Source organism: Rhyacophila brunnea, unplaced genomic scaffold (assembly GCF_057557595.1).
Source record: "Rhyacophila brunnea isolate RB1 unplaced genomic scaffold, BYU_Rbru_1.0 scaffold_10, whole genome shotgun sequence".
Classification (NCBI taxonomy): Eukaryota; Metazoa; Arthropoda; class Insecta; order Trichoptera; family Rhyacophilidae; genus Rhyacophila; species Rhyacophila brunnea.
This window is the reverse complement of record NW_028232752.1, coordinates 409840-428961: the sequence shown is the minus strand read 5'-3', so window position 1 is coordinate 428961 and position 19122 is coordinate 409840. Positions and strand designations below refer to the sequence as shown.

The window sequence follows — 19122 nt, the reverse complement described above, 5'->3', positions numbered from 1 at the left end:
AATCTTCATGAAACAAATACTAATCTACCTGCCTATATTATGACGATTTTGTCTAAACTCACACAAGTAAATACTTACCTAACTGACGTGTTCAAAAGATGAATTAATATTCGCAAAACTACTTTTTGCCGCCGTTTAAAACGTGCTACGCAGCTTATAATATGAGTCTACCCACACGGGACGTTACTAGCCATCACCATTATTAGGTACCAATGATTTACCCCACTGATACAAAAACGTGGAATTAACGAAGAATAATAATTATTCTTAAAGAATTTATTAGAGTTTTGGCTACTTTTTCGTCCTACTCACTACCTATATAGAGTGGAAGTGTGGTGTGAAGGCTGTCAAAAGTGTTCTTTCTTCTCTCATTCCAAATCTTTCATTCCACGATATGAAATAATAAATAAAAATAAAAATCTCACATTACACTACCGACTCTCGCCAGATGGGAAAGAGTTGACATCAGGGCTCGAAATGGACCGGAGCGCCGTTCCTGTGCGTGAAATCAGTAAAATTATCGCTCCGTCTCGTGGATAAAATAATTTGACCGTCTGAGCTAGATAGGCCATATAATAGAAAATCTCACACACTTATTTTTATGAAATACACATAAAATATCATCAGAAAACTGTCGAGCGCTCCGGTTCGTAAACTTTTCCATTTCGAGCGCTGGTTGACATTCATGTAACAATCGCAAAACTGAAAAAAAGCAGCATCATTCTTGTCTCGGACCTCTTACTACCTAACACATTGTATTAATGACTTTTATCTTTATAAAATTATTTTGTGATTATAATTATTGTAATTAATACGCCCAGGATATTTCCGAGCGGCAAACGCGTCGGCTGATAATCCTGGGTATGGCAAATACGTAATATATTGTTTTTCAATGTGTTTTTGGAATCAGGGTATGTAAGTACTTAATAGGTTGAGCAAGTAAGTGGCTAATGTCTATTTCTCGTAAAGACGAAAATCTGTTAATACAATGGTGAGCTCTGTGGAGATTCATAATATTATTATGATCTTCTTAGGATCGGAAATGTTCAAAAAAATATATTGTAAACCTTATTATGAATTACTATTATTTTTAATATCAGCATATTATACAGAAAATATGAAGGTTTCCGAATGTGGTTGTGGACGTTATTACCGATGTCAAGGGTGAAAGAGGCCAAAGAAATGACTGAAGCAGTAAAAACTAGAAAATTTACATACTTTGACCATCATGAGCTGATATCCATTTTAACACTTATTTGAAGATTTATGGTAAGCGAGGTCCTAGAAGAGGAAGGTTCTGGCTAATAGCAGTAATAGACGGGGAATGATCGCCGATATAAAAAGAAATTAGGTTAGTTTTTGTACGAAACCATTAGGGCTAATTTACTAAAGAGTGCGTTATTTTTTATTTACGATTATTTAGCAAACATGTGAAGGAAAATTAAACCCAGGGAACTCTGCTCTAATCTGCTTTGTGGTTAAACTTACAATTTCATTTTCTTGTAAATTTTATGCCTACCTATTTTTGCTCGATGCTATTCTAAACAAATTAATGTAAGTCAACATTTTCAAATATTACCGCCAAAGTAATTGAATATTTTTGTACCAATAGAGCCAAGAAAGACCACACTGTTGATTGGAGATTTTCAGAATCAGTTATGATCACTACAGTACTGTAGACACGAAGGTAACTACGCTACAAAAATAATATTATTTGTGTTAAAAATTCTTTCCATTTATCTAATAAACAAATTTTAATTGGCATTAGCAAACACTTTTTTTTTCGTAAAATATTATAATTGCTATAACATTATATTTCAATGATAAAAAATCTTGCTTTTAAACAAATACGTGCAGTACCTACGGTAAAAGGAATATTATTATTTTACTATCAACGATAAAGTGAAACGAATAATAAAAAGTTATTTTCTGTAATAATAGCGTGTTTACGAAAATTAATGATTAATCAATAATTTGTTTAAAAGGCATGAATAATAATTCATAGAAAAGATCAGAAAGAAATTTGAATTTTTCGTATCGAGACTAAAATCATAACGTAGTTATGATAGCGTTTTCCCATTGCCCATTTTCCATTTCTGTTTTGAAAGCCAAGCTAGCGTTGCGTAGGTGAGCTATTATAATACGTCTGTCGTATACAGTGTGTGGTGTTAATTTCTGTTAAATTCAATTCTTTAATAATGGAGAAAAGGATAGCGCTCGAGGGAAGAGGCAGAAATCCATCGCAAGTTAGTATTGTGTTTAAATATCATTCATACTCGAAAGTATACATTGTTTTGTCAATACATACTCGATGCATTTTTACGAAGCCAATGGTGGTTGATGCATAAGTTACCTAATGAGCATGTGTTATTTGTTTTAAGTAAATTCAATATGTTCGATTTCTCGACACAGGTATTTCGCGTTCTAATAAACCTCGTCCGATCCTCGGCACGCGCGTGCGAAAGTCGTTCGGTCATATTGAAATTTTGAAGCTTATTTTTTTAAATGTTGATCTCCGCGTTGTCAATTTGTCGAGTGGCCGATTATGTTTCCTGCTAATTATTATACTGAGCACCTCTAAAATGAATGTTTAGTCGGGTTATCGTGTATTTTCGCTACCGTTAACGCGATTTCATTACATATTTGACGTAGGAATGTCGAATGTCATCTCGGGACTTCTCGATGCTCGACTTGTTATGTTATCACATTTTACGCTGGGATTATTGGCTCGAATCGATCAGTAATTGTCCGAGGCCAACTTTTTTCTACATTTTCATAGTGCCGTTGTCAACATTGATATTATTGTTTGTGTCAAAAATATGCACATTTGTAGATACAAATACCGCTTCAATCGACGCATTCGCTCATATTGTTTTCGCGCCTTTGGAAAAGTTGAACGAGCCATTTGAATAAAATGAATAAAAGATTTGAAAATCATATTAGAGGTGTCATTCGCATGTGTATTATATAAAGTAATTTGATTAATTACTGTACTCGCGTCGGTCAATTATTGTCAGTGCGCGGTTTTTGTGTATTTCTATTTTAATAAACTTTGACAATGCTGGCTTGTGATTTGTCGACACGACACAGCCATTTTTTTGTGCAACGAAGTACGTCGCCATTTAACGATCACGTACGATGTTTGAATAATTACCGTAGAAACGACTCCAAAATCAATTCTTAGAACTTTTAACGAAATTTAGAGGCATTCATTGCGCACAATTATTACATTTTCAAGTCATTTCTTTAATTTATGAATGTAGGGCGGCATCGATGCGCTGTCAAATCGCAGTTCACCCGACGGCCGCTGAACCGGTTCGGCGCTAGCGTCGCAAGGCAGCGGCGTTATTTGAAAATCGCGCACCAACAAAATGTCAAAATGCAGTGATATTATATATTTAAATACGTTTTAATTAATTATTTCTTTTATTCAACGAATAATTCACAAGGTTTAACAATGTACCATTATAATTATTGAACATACATAATTCTGAAAACACTCATGAGAAAATATAGCCAATAGAAAAAATCTTTTTTCGAAAAAAGTAAGACACCCGGCTGGCATCGAACCAGCGTCTCTTAGGTTTCGCGCCCTGCGCATTACCACTATGCTAGGACTGCGATGCTTAATTGCGACAAACTTTAACTATTGGCTTTTTATTAATAATACCTGCTCACTAGTGTATTCTAGTGTAGTTTTTTGTATTCTAAATTAAAGTATTTATTACCTACTTTAATTACCTCATCTCTCTGATCTCTATGATCTCTCCAATATTTTCTATTGCAACTTACTTGAACTTGCTAATAATTTTACTTAACTATTTCTTTTATTCAACGAATAATTCACAATTTCACAAATTCACAATTCACAACTAAGCATGGCAGTCGTAGCATAGTGGTATTGCACAGGGCGCGAAACCCAAAAGACGTTGGTTCGATTCCAGCCGGGTGCCTTACTTTTTTCGAAAAAAGATTTTTTCTATTGGCTATATTTTCTCATGAATGTTTTCAGAATTGTGTAGGTATGTTAAGTACGTTATGTTTTGATTTCGCTCTTCAGGTGAAGGATTTGAATTTGGACAACTGCCGAAGCACGAGCGTCGTCGGTTTGACAGACGCCTACGTCAACCTACAATCGTTGAGTTTGATCAATGTGGGATTGACTTCTCTGAAAGGCTTCCCCAAACTTGCAAATCTGAAGAAGTTGGAACTGTCCGATAACCGGATTTGCAGCGGACTTAACCTTCTGAGCGCCAGCCCCAAATTGGCATATTTAAATTTATCAGGAAATAAGATAAATGATCTCGAAACGCTGGAGCCGTTGAAGGAGTTCAGTAAACTGAAAAATTTAGATCTGTTCAACAACGATGTGACCTCAATAGAAGAATACAGAACGAAAGTATTCAACCTCATTCCGACATTAAAATATCTCGACGGGTAAGTGATAAATACCTATACCGGGTTATGGGGAACCTTTTCTTGTCGGAAGGCCGTATTGCTATAGAATAATAGTCTATACAAGACCGCATTCAAGAAACTACTTCAATTAGATCAAACTTTAAATGTACATAAAAATAATATAAAAAGTAAAAGTACTATTATATTGTACTAACTTAATATTTTCATTATTTTGTTTGTATGCTTTGATTAACCTTTCGGCCAGAACGTGGCAGTAATTTAGGCGTAGTGAGATCTCTTAAGTAGATTCTTTTTATGGCATTAGACATCACAAACATGCCAATATAATGAGTGTATGCGAGAACTGTCACAAACTAATGATATGTCTGTTGCAGGTTCGATCAGCAGGATCGTGAAGCTGACGACTCCGATGGAGAAGAGGACGACCTTAATGGAAATGAGGAAAGCAGCGAAGAAGACTTGGGTAATTTTTTTATAATCCGTTCTTATTTTTTCCATAGTTCGTAACATTTGGAGAATGTTGTGAAGGAAGCCATCCCACACTATGTATCGGTAAACGGTATAAAATATTCTATTTATGTAATGATTTTCTGTAAGTTTAATCTTTAAAGACAAATCAATTTATCCATTATGAACTCTATTTATTATTATAGTTTATTTTGTATTGTGCCGCGTTATAATTTTACTATATCTAAAGAAAAATGTCATATTGCAATAAACTCCCGATTATCAGGTTTGCGGATTATCCGTGCATGAGTTAAATTTTTTTAAAAATTGCTCACTTTCATAAACATATACCTTGCCTAGAAAAATTCGAACAGATATTAGAAAGATTCCTGCAAACAAAACCAAAATCACAGATTTTCTTAATAAATAATGAGTATTCAACATGTTTAAATAACTGTCTGCTTTTGAAAATATATATGTAGTACAGTCGAACCTGGTTATTACGAGGAAGATGGGACCAACTGAATTTTCTCGTTATAAGCGTTACTCGTTATATCAGAGAACAGGTATTTTTAAATGAGCGGTCACATAACAAAAAATGGCGAAAATAAAAAATCTGAAAACCTTCGTAAAAATCCCCGAAACAAGCATGGCCTTCATAAACTACAAAAGACGTTGTTTATTGTAATGAACGCTGGTCGGTACCTACGGACTTCACAAACCTTGTATTTTTCAACCATATGCGTGGATACTTTTTCATTATTGTCAGCGAAAACAACTATTAGGTAGGTACTTAGACACTTAACTAAAGTGTCATAAACTTAATCCGTCCCTAGCGGCATCCTGTCCGATCGGATTTTATTGCTTTGGGTCGAAATGTTTTTAAACGATCGACACATTAACAGTATTTTAGCTCGGTATATCCGATAAGTTGATCATTATAACGGTATAACCAAAATGTCAATGAATGTTTCCTCATTACGTCTGAGATCGCAATAACCGAGTTCGACTGTATTTTAAAAAGAAAAAACCATAGTTCGGATTATCCATGTTTTTTATTGATCCGTGTCGTCTCTCCCCAGTATAATCCGGCTAAAACCAAGTGAGATTGAGTATCCCGGAGCGATATCGCCCCCTTCTTTTCCGAAGTTCAATGACCAGCATATTGTTTGCGTAATAGTGAGCATTTGAATCAGGGCACGCTGGACGTATGCGAACAACACCTGGCTTTTTATCAATAAGTGTAAGATTAAAGTTTTGGAAAGTCATGGATCGCATTCCTAATTTTTCAATGTAAGCCTAGCTTCTTTTATGCGGTCTGTGGAATGTAGCTACCGCATAAAAAGAGACCCGATTATGTAATATATAGTATGAATATAAGATATTCCTGAATCTTTTGCCGTCTTCTCGAATCCAAATTATTAGTATCTGGTTTTTAAGTTTTTAGAAGTGAATGCCATATAAATGAATAAACAATAGTGTTGATGTGCTGACTGGATTTGGTTATCATCGAAAGTATCAAAACTGAGTATGGGGCTTTCCAGGCCACACTTTGGACCTGACCAGCTTGACAATGGATGACAAAGCATCGAACCATAACAGCACGGTGATAGTTGAGAAAGTTGCACCGTTTCCTTTGATCATGTACACAATTTACGGATTGCTTTTCCACTGGGGGTCCATCACTCGGCGTAAGCATGCATTATAGATCTTCATATGCCGACTTTCAATCATCCATTCTTCAAACTATCCATAATTTCGCAATAATAGATTTAATATATGCTCTTTTTTATGTATGTCTTACGTAGTTTAATGTGTTTCTTAATGTCTTTCATTTTCTGCTCGCTATTAAATGTGTGTAAAATATTGATAAAGCAAACAGTGAATACATTCTATGGTTACATAATATTGATCAATCAATAGATTTGCCTTTTATCGGTCTCTTATTGGTTCTGGAGGTCCATAATTATGTATTGATATTTTTGGATTTATTGCATTGCGTCTTATACGAGATGAAATTACTCTGCAGGCGGGGAATTTATATCTTCACAAAGCTTGCTCTAGATCCATTATTTTTCTACAATTAAAAAATACAATATCGGTACTGTAACATGAAACCGAGAGGCATTCCTCACCTCAAGGATCGTATATCGGTCCTGAATAACAAATTCTCTCACAGCTGACTGTGTCATAAGTATAGCCGCTTCATATTGGTCACCGGAATGAGAAGGCATGTGTTATTCTGTATATATTTGTCATTTTAATGTTCATATGTTTACAGCGTCAGGAGAATTTGATGAGGAAGAAGAAGAAGATGAGTTATCTCTCAGTGCAGTCTACAATGATCAGCTCGGTAAGTCATCTCGAAAACAACTCCACATATTCCATGATTTGGATGTTGATTAAGGCGTGTTCTGCGCTATCTAATTCTGGGCTATTAATTGTCTAGTGTCATTCAATAAGCTCGTCAGCATTAAATTTCTTTTTAAATGTAACCAAACAACAATTACGCACGACTTTAATCAACTTTAAAGTTAAAGTGTAGCACTGTTTTCAATCATCCAAATGATTGGGTTATCACCGTATATCCTATTTCCTTTGGTAAGGCTGGCTCTACGTTTTGAATCCATTACGGTGGTCATTAACGGTAGCGACAGTGGTGGTTTGCGGGCACCTCATAGCCAGAGCTCGTTGATCCCAAGTATCGGAATTTCCCAATGGACGTCGTCTAATATAATTAAGAATCGGTGAAATGATCCGGCAGATAGTATTCATTAAATGTATATTGACGGAGAGATTTTTGAGTAATATGTATTTTGACAAACGTGATGTTGACTGCGTGCAGGCGAGGAGAGTTCGGAGGGTGACTTCGAAGTGAGCTACGGAGAGGAGGCGGAGGATGAAGAAGACGAGGACGGCGAGGAAGACGAAGAAGGAGAGGGGGGAGAAGCGGAAGGTGGCGACCGCAACCACCAGCCAAACAACCAGCCAAACAATCACCCAGGTAAATAACTACAATCGAACAATACGCTTTTACATTCTTAATCTTTCAGACATAATTAGAATAAGATTTTTCCTTCGTTAGAATGACCCGGTGCCAAACCATTACAAAGAAGCGTAATATGCGTTTCATCAGAAATGACAAGGGGGTATTACATCCTAATCTAAGTAGTTTTGAAATAGAGATATGTAGAGACAGTTGTAATAAATTATAGCCATATTTTGACACAGTTTATTGTCCTTATCCACTTCCGTCGTTTGGTATTTGAAATTTAAGTCGAGCATACAAAGTGAAGATACATGCAAAGAATGTTAAAATATAGCGACTTCACGAATACATGACTGCAAGCTTTTAAAGACAATTGAAAGGATGGGTTTGTCAAATGGTACGCGTGTCATATCAATCGGTGTTGCAATGTTTCAGTGTTAAATCTTTCCGACTCGCTACCTAGATATATTATAAGTGCCGGAGTCACTGGATGCATCAAACCACACCGAAGAATTCAGTTATTCGAGAAAGAAAAGATCATGACACGCCATAACTTTTTGGTAGGTATAATGAGAATCGCTTTCGATAATGTAAGGGAAATTAGTTTGGGCTGGAATGCCGATTGTAAGGCTTCGAAACGACCTTCATTAGTCAAAAAAAATTTCAGGTATGAACAATGGTATTAACACTATTTTATTTTGTATCACCTTGTAACTAAAGCAACTGTAAAATCTATGTAATATAGTTTGATAATATCATTGATTTGCATTGTTTTTTTTTTTCCAGAAGAGAGCACCCGGGGTAAGAAGCGAAAATTGGAAGAAAGTGAATCAAACAATTGAGTTTAATCCGTTTTGTTTGTTGAAGTGACAAAAATCATAGTTCTGGTTCTGAATGTGTCATGATGTAAATAAAGGAAGCCGTCGCGTACCGGACTAGTTGGACGAGCCACCGTGGCCGATGACGGCCTTCCGCGGGCTTACATATTACAGTCACGATACGTTACATGATTATTTTATTTTTTACCGTATCGACTGCCCGGCTATTATTTTACATCGGGGCGATCATGGGAGTCCCAGCTTTTTTGTTAATCTTATTTGAATCTATCATCGTCTTTAAGAATACATTGTCAGATGTTTGTTTTTTTTTATATTATATTTGTACGTATAAAGAAGTGTATGTTTCCATTGTTTCGCATGAGTATGCAGTCTAAAATAATATTATTAGTGGAAATAAAGTTCAAAATTTTTCATTAGTGAATCGTTTTAGTATTAATTTTACAAAATTACATCCCTACTTATTCATAAAAATAGTCGTGAATAGAAAGTTGAGATTATATTTTTGATCGCTGTTATCTCGCGTGCACATTGAAAGTCGAAAGATGTATTAATTATCACAGTAGCCATTACGGAGACCGTAAATTCAATATCGTATCTCTTGTCAAGAGTGCCGTGATTCACCGCATGCACGTTTATTATTACCAAAGTCAAAATGTATTGTTTTCCATCGTTCGACATTCTAAGCGACTCGTTACAGCTAGTTTTATCATAAATATAAAACTCAACGTTGAAGTAATTTTATGTATAGAGTATTATTTTATTAATTAATAACAGAGGCTGTTGTCTGTTCGCTCTCTGGTTTCGCTTTCGATCCACCTTCTCCGCAATTATATTATGTCAATTGTATCATTATGTTGATGTATCTAATGCACGCACACACTTGGATAATATTCGACTACTTTTAATGTTACAATAAATCCTATAGCCCTTTTCTACTTATAAATAACGATTACAGTTTTCTTTTTATAGAGCTTATTCGAAATACATTCCACGCCCGGATATAATATAAATCGTTACATATTTAATTATCTTTTCTTTCTACATTCATCAGAGTCGATAAATTTACTATTTTTCAGTGTTTTTATCAAATAAAATATAATATTCGGCTCGGTATGCACCGCTGTATCCTTTAGGATACGTTTGTCTTAAGGTGACGTTAATGTATTGCGATGCAAACTGTTTTAAAATGCCACGTGGCTTAAAAGATAGTTATTTTGTACAGTACTCGATAGTTGCATATGTGGTCAAAGTGTAAAACAGCCTGAAAATGGAAACCAAACTTTGCTATTTATATAATTTATGTATATATATATATATAAAACGATCTCTTTTAATCTTGAAAATATTAATTGCACACTAAAGAATTTTTTTATATGTCCCGCTCATTGAGAAAATCATATTTCCGTGACATATCCCAAATATGTTAATAATGAAGTGCATGATTTATTTTTAATAGTCTTATAATTGCAATATTGAATCGTTTTAGCCTTTATAATGATTATATACAGAATGACCAAAGTGTTTATACTATATTATATAATATCGCTCCACGACAACATAAAAAAAGAACAATTTGTTTCATGTTATTAAGAATATAATATATATATGCATTGCCAGTTGTAAATTGCTGGAACATTATGGTACCTATGCCCTATTTAGTTAAATGTAGATTTCTATTTTTTTTTTTGTTATAATGTCACTATTGTATCAATTTTTGTTGTATTCTCTTCCAAATTATTATCAAAGTTTGTTTCAGCATTCACGAGTTTTTATAACCTTACCTCATGCACAATAAAATGGTATAATGGAGACCAAATATTATTATCTAATATAAATTATTATAGCCAATAGAAGAGTACATGTTTCAAATGATCATTTTGAATAAATATTTCAAATATATAAATAAAATTTTATAATATCCATATTTTTCAATTAAAAAAATAAATATATAATATTATATATATATATGGTAAAGTTAATTAAGGATTTATTATGAAAAGGATAATCTACTACATAATATATTATATAAATGACCATGTTGGACAATATAAGAGTTGTACAATTGTAAGGCATATGAGGTTCGATAGTATTCATTCACTTGTGCGTGCCTTAGGTATATTTAAAATAATTTTATACCCTGCGGGTAATATGTATATTATTAGAAATAGGATTCACGGATATAAATGAAATTTGCTGCATTCAACCAAACAGGTTAACGAAAACACCTTCCCAAGCCAAAGTATTTGATTCTAGTAATCTGATAACTAAGGGCCTTTTGAGTATTCAACTATGGGATGTTAAAGGAGTTATAAATTTGCACACAGTATACTGTAACACTCGAATTACGCTGTATGATAATGAGTTTCGAGAAATTACAACTGGATCTCTTCAGAGTTTAGTTATAATATAGATTGTTCTATTGTTATGTTTCTCCTTTATAAATAATTTAAAAAAAAAACAACTGAAAATATTGGTGATATGAGGCGTCTAATTCCAAAAAGCGATAAGTCCACATTTGGTCAAAATCGAGAAAAAAATACGCACGTATTCTTTGTATAATTTTACACAATATGTATTGATCTATAAATTCCAAAACGCGACAAAGCCCTACGAAAAAAAATATTTTAAGTCTCGATTTATTACAAAAAGCGCCAAGTCCGTGTTTCATATTATTTAAAGCTTGGTTGATTTTGCGCGTGTTTAAGTCAACCAATAAGGGAATGTTCAATATTGAAAAGGGCGTCTCCCATGCTGTAGCATCTGGTAAACTTATGACAGTGCCACGGAAATATGTGCCTTATGCGGAGTAAATTAAAAAGTGAGGTACAAATAGCGCTACGTCCAATTTTATTTTGCCTATATTTATTACATTTAAGAGTTTATCGGCTGAAACAAATTGCCATTTGGTTCTAATTTCGACATAGAATACAACGGAAAAAATAATCTCACGTTAAAACAAATAATTGAAGCTTGAAACATAAAAACGGTGTTTCCCGAAAATATTGAATTGTGGACTCATCGCTTTTTGTAATTAGACGCCTCATATATTGTATTGTCAAAGCAAAATCTAATATCATATAAAGATGTCTCCTCACCAACCATTTATCATGACGTGACTTATTAACATTATTAATTTTTTTCCCCTGTTATTTCTTGGTCAAAAGACATGATATCTACGATTTATTGGTCTATTTTCACAATTTTTTATTTACTCCAAACCGGTTTTGTCTTTTAACCAACTGAAGACGTCGCAAAGATGAAAACGAACTTGTAAGTCTATTCCAACTATGCAACTCCCATAACGCCCAATAGTACCATTTCATTATATTTCCGAGATAACCTCAAAGTGTGACACATTCTAATGTATTCTGTCAACGGTTATTTAAAAGGCAGTCAGTACGCATGTTTCAATGGAAGTTTGAACTTGTGTTTGCTCAGTGCGATGGCACGCTTGCTCAACATGTTATCGTTAACATCCCAATTCAATAATTACTCTAGCAGTTATATAATTAAAACACCTGGCGGTACCGCTGTTACGTGTGTTATTCGATACTCAACTCGTAGAATACATCATAGCATTTTAAGTGTTATGTTGGATTAAAATAAAAAATTGTGGAAATAGTACAAGAAATGAAATTAAAATAACATTAACGATAATTTATTATTCGTAATTCTTAGCTTTCATTGTTTGTAATAAGACATATTAACTCAATTCCGTTTGCTTAATTTTTAATAACTGTAGCTGTTAAATTAACAACCGTGGGTACATGTATAAAACTGCTACTTTACATCCACTTATTTCTGAACCTAACTACTCTCTCTATAGTCTTGTATTACAACCATCTGGGGAAGGTGTCAAATTAAACATTTGATCTCTCTTCACTGATATCAAAATAGAAAAACGTTACCGTGTATTTATGAAGTAAATTATATGGCCTGTAAGTGAGTATGTGCATATCACTTCCGCCATACAACCGTGAATGTGTGTGAATATATTTAAATTTAGCACTTAGCTGTTTAATTTTCGTCGATATATTCAAAATCTTGTGTTTTAAAATGTATATGTCTGAATTTATTCCTTTCGAGTAGTGCGTATTGATAGCCAAATGAAATTGCCTCAATACCCGGGAATCCTTTCTCTAAGTGCGGGAGTTAAATTAAATAAAGAGAATGGGATGGACCGCGTTTATCCGATTAGAAGTAAGTTGCGAATCGACAAATTGCAGGTTACGATTGCGAGGTTAAAAATATGATCCATGGAATTAAAAGATATTTATAAAATAATATTTTCTTATACTTACTATGTAAGAAGTTAATCGTAAGAATTATTGTACTTTTTATTAGCTGTGTAAAACGTATGTGTAGTTTCGTTTTTGATTAAAAATATCTTCCCCTCGTGCGCGGAGGAAATGTAATTTAAGGTTTATTAAAAAATTACGTGTGGACTGAGCAAAAGTTAATATCGTTTCACCAACAATTGAGGTCTTATATGTATCGCGCTTTGTATAAAACTTAGCAGTACCACTTACATAATTCAATTACACGTAGCAGGTACGTTTGCTACATTTAGTTTCATAAATGTAAATACATTGTAGATGTAAAACAGATCAAATTCATACTAACAATATAAACGTGTCTTAAAAAAATTGTATGGGATTATTTTTTTGTATTTACGATTATGAAATCCCCCCACTGCCGATCTTAATAAAATATGACATCCGTACGTCTCGCAATCGGCGGTATACGACAGAGTGCCAACTTTCAAAGGTGCGGATCGTGAATTCTCATGTTGTTTTTCGACGGATGGAGGCTTCCTTATAAAAAATATGTAGATATATAATCTCAATGCTCCGCTTTGGAGGGAAAATTGTACATAGTAAAGACTTATCCTTATCCAGATAATCTGTGTCAATTGACGTTTCAATCTGTTTTTCTAGACCGGCCATTGCTTATTATTTATTGTACATTATAAAAGTAAATATTATTATTTTGTCAAAGTTCATAGTATGAGATTAAACGATCGCCTTCAACATTCTTGCATAATAAAGCATCGTCTTTATAAGGCAACATAATATTTGTAATAATTATTTTGTTTGTAAATTATTACATCACGATATGCTCAAATCGATACAAGACCTCACGCAATGTTGTGTAAACCAAAATTTTTATCCCATAACAAAAAATGCATATTATATATCTAGAGGTTCATAGGTTATTGACTTAACTATATTTTTATTTGTGAAAAATCTTCTACAGCTTTCTCATACCTGTTAAGTGCACAATATTTGAAATAAATAATTATAAAGTACTCAATGGCCTTTTACTCATGTCACTTCCTAAAATATTTTGCTTCAAATTGAACTAAACGTGTTAACATTTCAAGATACACACGGCAACGCAGATCTTATTCGATTCCTGAGTATATACAATTGGAATCGAGCAAGACCATTGCAATTTTATATATTTGGAATCAAGTATGACATGTGTTGACGCAGCGCCGTCTGTGTTTCCGTGTGTCTTGATCTTTAATAGAGTAATAAATCAAGCATACGCAAGAAAACAAGGAAGAAAGCGTTGGACATCAATTTGATCATTTGGATGATGAATGCTACTAAAACCTCTCGACTCCGATTAAAATAGGTAAATGTATTAAGACTATAATAAATAGTTGAGACATGATCCAAAATCCTGCACAATATAATATCGTCTATGTAAGTTCGATACTGCGTATGAGCCAGTATGTTCAAAATACATATTTTTGGCGCACTTGGTTAAACGGCACAAGCCGCATTGATTGGTGCATTCAAATTTTGAAATTGACTAATCGATTACTTGCACTCGGTTAAAATCAATACTGCGTATGAATTATCCATACTAAAGAAGCAAGCAAGACCGCGTATATCCCTGATCCAATACAGCGGATGAACGGAGACTTGCGGCAATACCGCGTAAGGTCTAACTGATTTACAAAATAATCCTATCGCAATTAATTTGCACAGACGCATACGATAGTAAAAATATATTTTCTAATATAAAACAGGAAGACACAATAAATTGCATTTAAATTTATTTTTTTTATTGACGAAATTGTAAGGTTTTTTGTTCCTCCTGAACATTTCGGCAAGTGATTCTTCCGCGGTACATATATCATTGCCCAAAAGCAAAAGGGCACTTGTGCATAAATTGAGTTTTGAGAAAAACGCATTTCAAGTGTTTTTGGAGTGAAAAAAAATCGTGGAGGTTATTACTTAATATTTTGAAATGAAATTTGGAACACATGTAATTTGTCAATTTTTGATTTTTAAGAGGTTTTAAGTCACATGTTACCTTTTTCCTATATGCATTTATGAATAGCTTTATGTTCATCTTTTGATTTGCGAGCGTCCACTTTACGCTTATTGTGATCTTCCAAAATATTTATTTTGGCCTCTTTGTCCCCTGCCAACATGTTTTTAAATTTTTGCCCTTTTTCTGCAACGAAATAATTTTTTTTGTACAAAGGCCCTTACTCACTTTTAAATAATTACACTTGTTACCTTTTTCCTATATTATTTTTGTAAACTTGCACATAGTTCCTAAAATCGTGTACATGTTACCTTTTTCCTATACATTAAATGAAGATCAGTTTACAAATAACCTTTATTTTCTTTGCTCAATTGTGAAATCATGGGTACTTCACAAATGCCGTTTTGCCCATAATGTAGAGAAAAAAATTACGAAGAAAACTGCATTCATAACTCAAAACCACCAAAATTGCACATGTGCGCTTTTGCTTTTGGGGCGACGATATTAAACTTACATAGACAATATTATTATCGCAAACCTTTGTCTGCTTCCTTATGTGATAAGAGTTCTTTCAAAACCTCAAATGGAGATGGGCTGGACACATAGCTCGAAGAAGAGACAATCTTTGGACAAATCTATTAGTCATCGAGTGGTATCCAAGAGGTACAAAACGTCCGCAAGAGCCTAGAGGCTGCTGAATCGATCGGCAACGCACAGGATCGAGAGAAGTGGAAGCAGCTTGAAGAGGCCTTCATCCAGCAGTGGATAGATTCAGGCTGATGATGATGAGACGATATTATGGTTGTTAAATCTGAATTTTTGTGTAATTTAAAGTTTTCTCATTATTTTCGTGCTAGGAAAAATATTCATTGGAATGTTTCTTTTTCAAGTGCATGCATAGAGTTTTTAATAGGTCATATGTTTGTAATTTTACTATTACAGTAAGTTGCAATCGAGCATGTGAAGAAATTTTATGCAGATTAACATCTGGTGTCACTGCCAAAAATTGGAGAACCATACTATTTTATACCCAATAGTAAATAGTTATAGAATATTGCAATAATTTACATATTATCAATGTGTTTTCGAAACGTATCAACAAATAAAATCGTTATATGGATACAAATTAGTTTAATATTACTATTGAAGTAGTAGCGCCCTAGATGGCTGAGCGGTTGTGTGTCGACCTATATTGTTGTAGATCCCGGTTTCAAATCCTCGGTCTGGCAGAAATTCAAATGTATTTCCATGCGTGTTTGGACCCAGAGGCTAACAACATCCATTTCTTGTAAAAACAAAAATCTCTTAATACAACCTCCACCTTCTGGAGGCCCATTACGATCTTGTTAGGATCGGACATGGTCAGTACAATAAATTATGTAATAAGGGTGAAATCAAGTACATTTTACCCAAGGAGGTTTAAGTCCTGGGCTGTTTATAGAGGGAATTAATGATAAATAACCATTTTTGCTCTAAGGCAGGGGCGGGCAAACTTTTTGGATGGACGGCCAAATTCAAGAATTCAAAATGAGCGGCGGGCCGCAAGTAAAATACCATTTTCAGATAAGTATACACTATTTATTATCACGAAAAATAAACATTACAAAAAAATTAATGAGATGAATGAAACTGTTGTACATTTTTTAACATTTTTTTAAATTCAGGTGTTAATTTTGTAGTTGATATTCTCAAAACTACTTGTAAATAGGCATCGGAGATATTTGATCGTAAAGAATTTTTATTGAGGTTCATGATCGAAAATGTTTGTTCACATGTTAGGTTAATCCAAAAATAACGAACATTTTTCTTGCATATTCTTTAAGTTGGTCGAATTTGTCTGAATTAAGGGCATTGTAAAATTTGGAGATTTCTTCACGACGATGCAATTCTCTTAAATCAGTGTCACACTGCAGATCAATAATCTCAAGTTGTAGCTCTGTCGGTACACTATCAATATCTATTGAAAATGGATCGCGTACTATTGCTAAACAAAATTTAATCTATGTCAATATATTTTTTTTATAAAAAAGTTATTCGTAATCAGAAGTACAATTAATGATGTGCGGGCCGCAAAAAAATACCCGGCGGGCCACATGCGGCCCGCGGGCCGCAGTTTGCCCCCCTCTGCTCTAAGGTGAAGAATATGGATTATTTAATTTATGGATAATGGTTGTTATAGATCCACCAGTCCACTGAGTGAGGGCGTCATATGCTAGCATTTAACATATTCAATACTTTTAATACTGTAATGAGCTTAGTTCTAAATTCGAACACCTGACGATTCATGACGGTATATCTATAGCCATTCACCCAACCTTTGTTTTGGATCCCATTATAAACTGAATAAACTACCCTGTGAATTTATTCCTCTTGTAGGATCCAAACTGGCGAGACAGTATTTTTTTTCACTGCAATAATTTACAATAGTAATTAGTAGTATCGTCTGGCTCTTCAGTTGTCGTCACCGGAAGCAGCCAAGTCATTTGGAAGCTCCCATAGTTTAAATTGAACCAGTCACTCAAATGTCCTATCTTTATAATATACCTATTATAGTGTATGTAGCAAGGTTGCTATTGAAATACAGTAAGTCCTCGACTTGCGTGAATTCGTACTTCTGTGATTTTTTAAAATATGCTCTGTTTGCTCCAGTTTGTTTTTCTTCTCTTCTCCAGCTTGTGTTTACATAGAATATTATGTTATTATTATGGATCATGTAAAAAAATTAGTAGTAATGCAATCTACAATAATTACCAAAAAAAGAGGAATATATGGATGGAAGATATGCAGCAACAAATTCCAATAAGCCTTATACTCATACAGGATAAAGCCTTGAGTCGGTTTGAAGACAAAGTGTAAAAATGATGATAGTGTTGATACTATGTAACACATTGACTGCAAGCCACGGACGGTTTCAAAATTTTAAAGGCCGTAATAAACTACACAACATCAAAGTAACAGGTGAGACTGCCGAGTTATGCAGATACAGAGTAAGCTATGAAGAGATCATAAAAATGAGGATTACCTGCCACAACAAATTTTTAATGTAGACGAAACTGGGCTTATTAGAAAAAAATGCCAGATCAGTCATATTATACGAGGGTGGGTCAATAATTCCTTAGAAAAAAGCATTAAAACAGTTTTTTTTTTATTATTTTTTTTTATTTCTCAACATAATCTCCTTGGAGCTCAATACACTTGGTTAGACGTTTCTCAATTTTTTTTAAACCGTCAGAAAAATAAGTTTTCGGAAGGTCCTCAAAATAAGCATTTGTCCGATCGATGACATCTTCATTTGAAAAAAATGTTGTCCACTTAGCCATTTTTTTAAGTTTGGGAAAAGGAAAAAGTCACTGGGGGCTAAATCTGGCAAATACGGTGGGTGGTCGACCAATTCGAACTTCAATTCTTCAATTTTAGCCATTGATCGTAAACATGTGTGAACACGGGCATTGTCCTGATGAAAGAGGATTTTTTTCCTGTTTAAATGAGGCCATTTTTCTTCAATTTTGTTTTTTAGCTGGTCCAATAAAGATGCATAATAATCCCCTATTATTGTTTTTCCTTTTTCCAAATAGTCAACGAAAATAATTCCACGTGCATCCCAAAATACAGTAGCCATAACCTTACCAGCTGATTTTACGGTTTTCGCCTTCTTTGGACATAGTTCGCCTTCCGCAATCCACTGCTTTGACTGTTCTTTCGTCTCGGGAGTATAGTGGTGTATCCATGTTTCATCTACAGTCACAAAGCGACGAAAAAATTCATCCGGATTGCGTTGCATGAGCGACAACAGGGCTTTAGAGGCCACCACCCTATTGCGTTTATTGTCGACTGTGAGCAAACGCGGCACCCATCTTGCAAAATTTTTTTTCATGCCCAATTTGTCATGTAAAATAGAAATGACGCTACCTTTTGAGATCCCTGTAACCTCAATTATCTCACTCAACTTTAATCTTCGGTCACTTAACACCATATCGTGGATTTTATTGATCATTTCTGGTGTAGTCACCTCTACAGGACGTCCTGAGCGTGGTTCATCCTTTGTTGATGTACGACCACGTTTAAATTCATTTAACCAGTTATAAATAGTTGCAAGTGAAGGAGCAGATGTGCCGTGAACTAAATCCAACTCATTTTTTATTT

General features: G+C 34.2%; 1 protein-coding gene across 1 annotated transcript; it reads left to right on the top strand.

The window, feature by feature from the left end:
- Window positions 1-2081: 2081 nt before the first annotated feature.
- Window positions 2082-9780, top strand: Mapmodulin (acidic leucine-rich nuclear phosphoprotein 32 mapmodulin). Its single transcript, XM_085949527.1, has 6 exons — window positions 2082-2246; window positions 4061-4437; window positions 4794-4882; window positions 7148-7219; window positions 7712-7870; window positions 8642-9780. Exons 1-6 carry the CDS (start codon window positions 2199-2201, stop codon window positions 8695-8697), a joined length of 801 nt encoding a protein of 266 aa, XP_085805653.1. The 5' UTR covers window positions 2082-2198; the 3' UTR covers window positions 8698-9780.
- Window positions 9781-19122: the final 9342 nt, after the last annotated feature.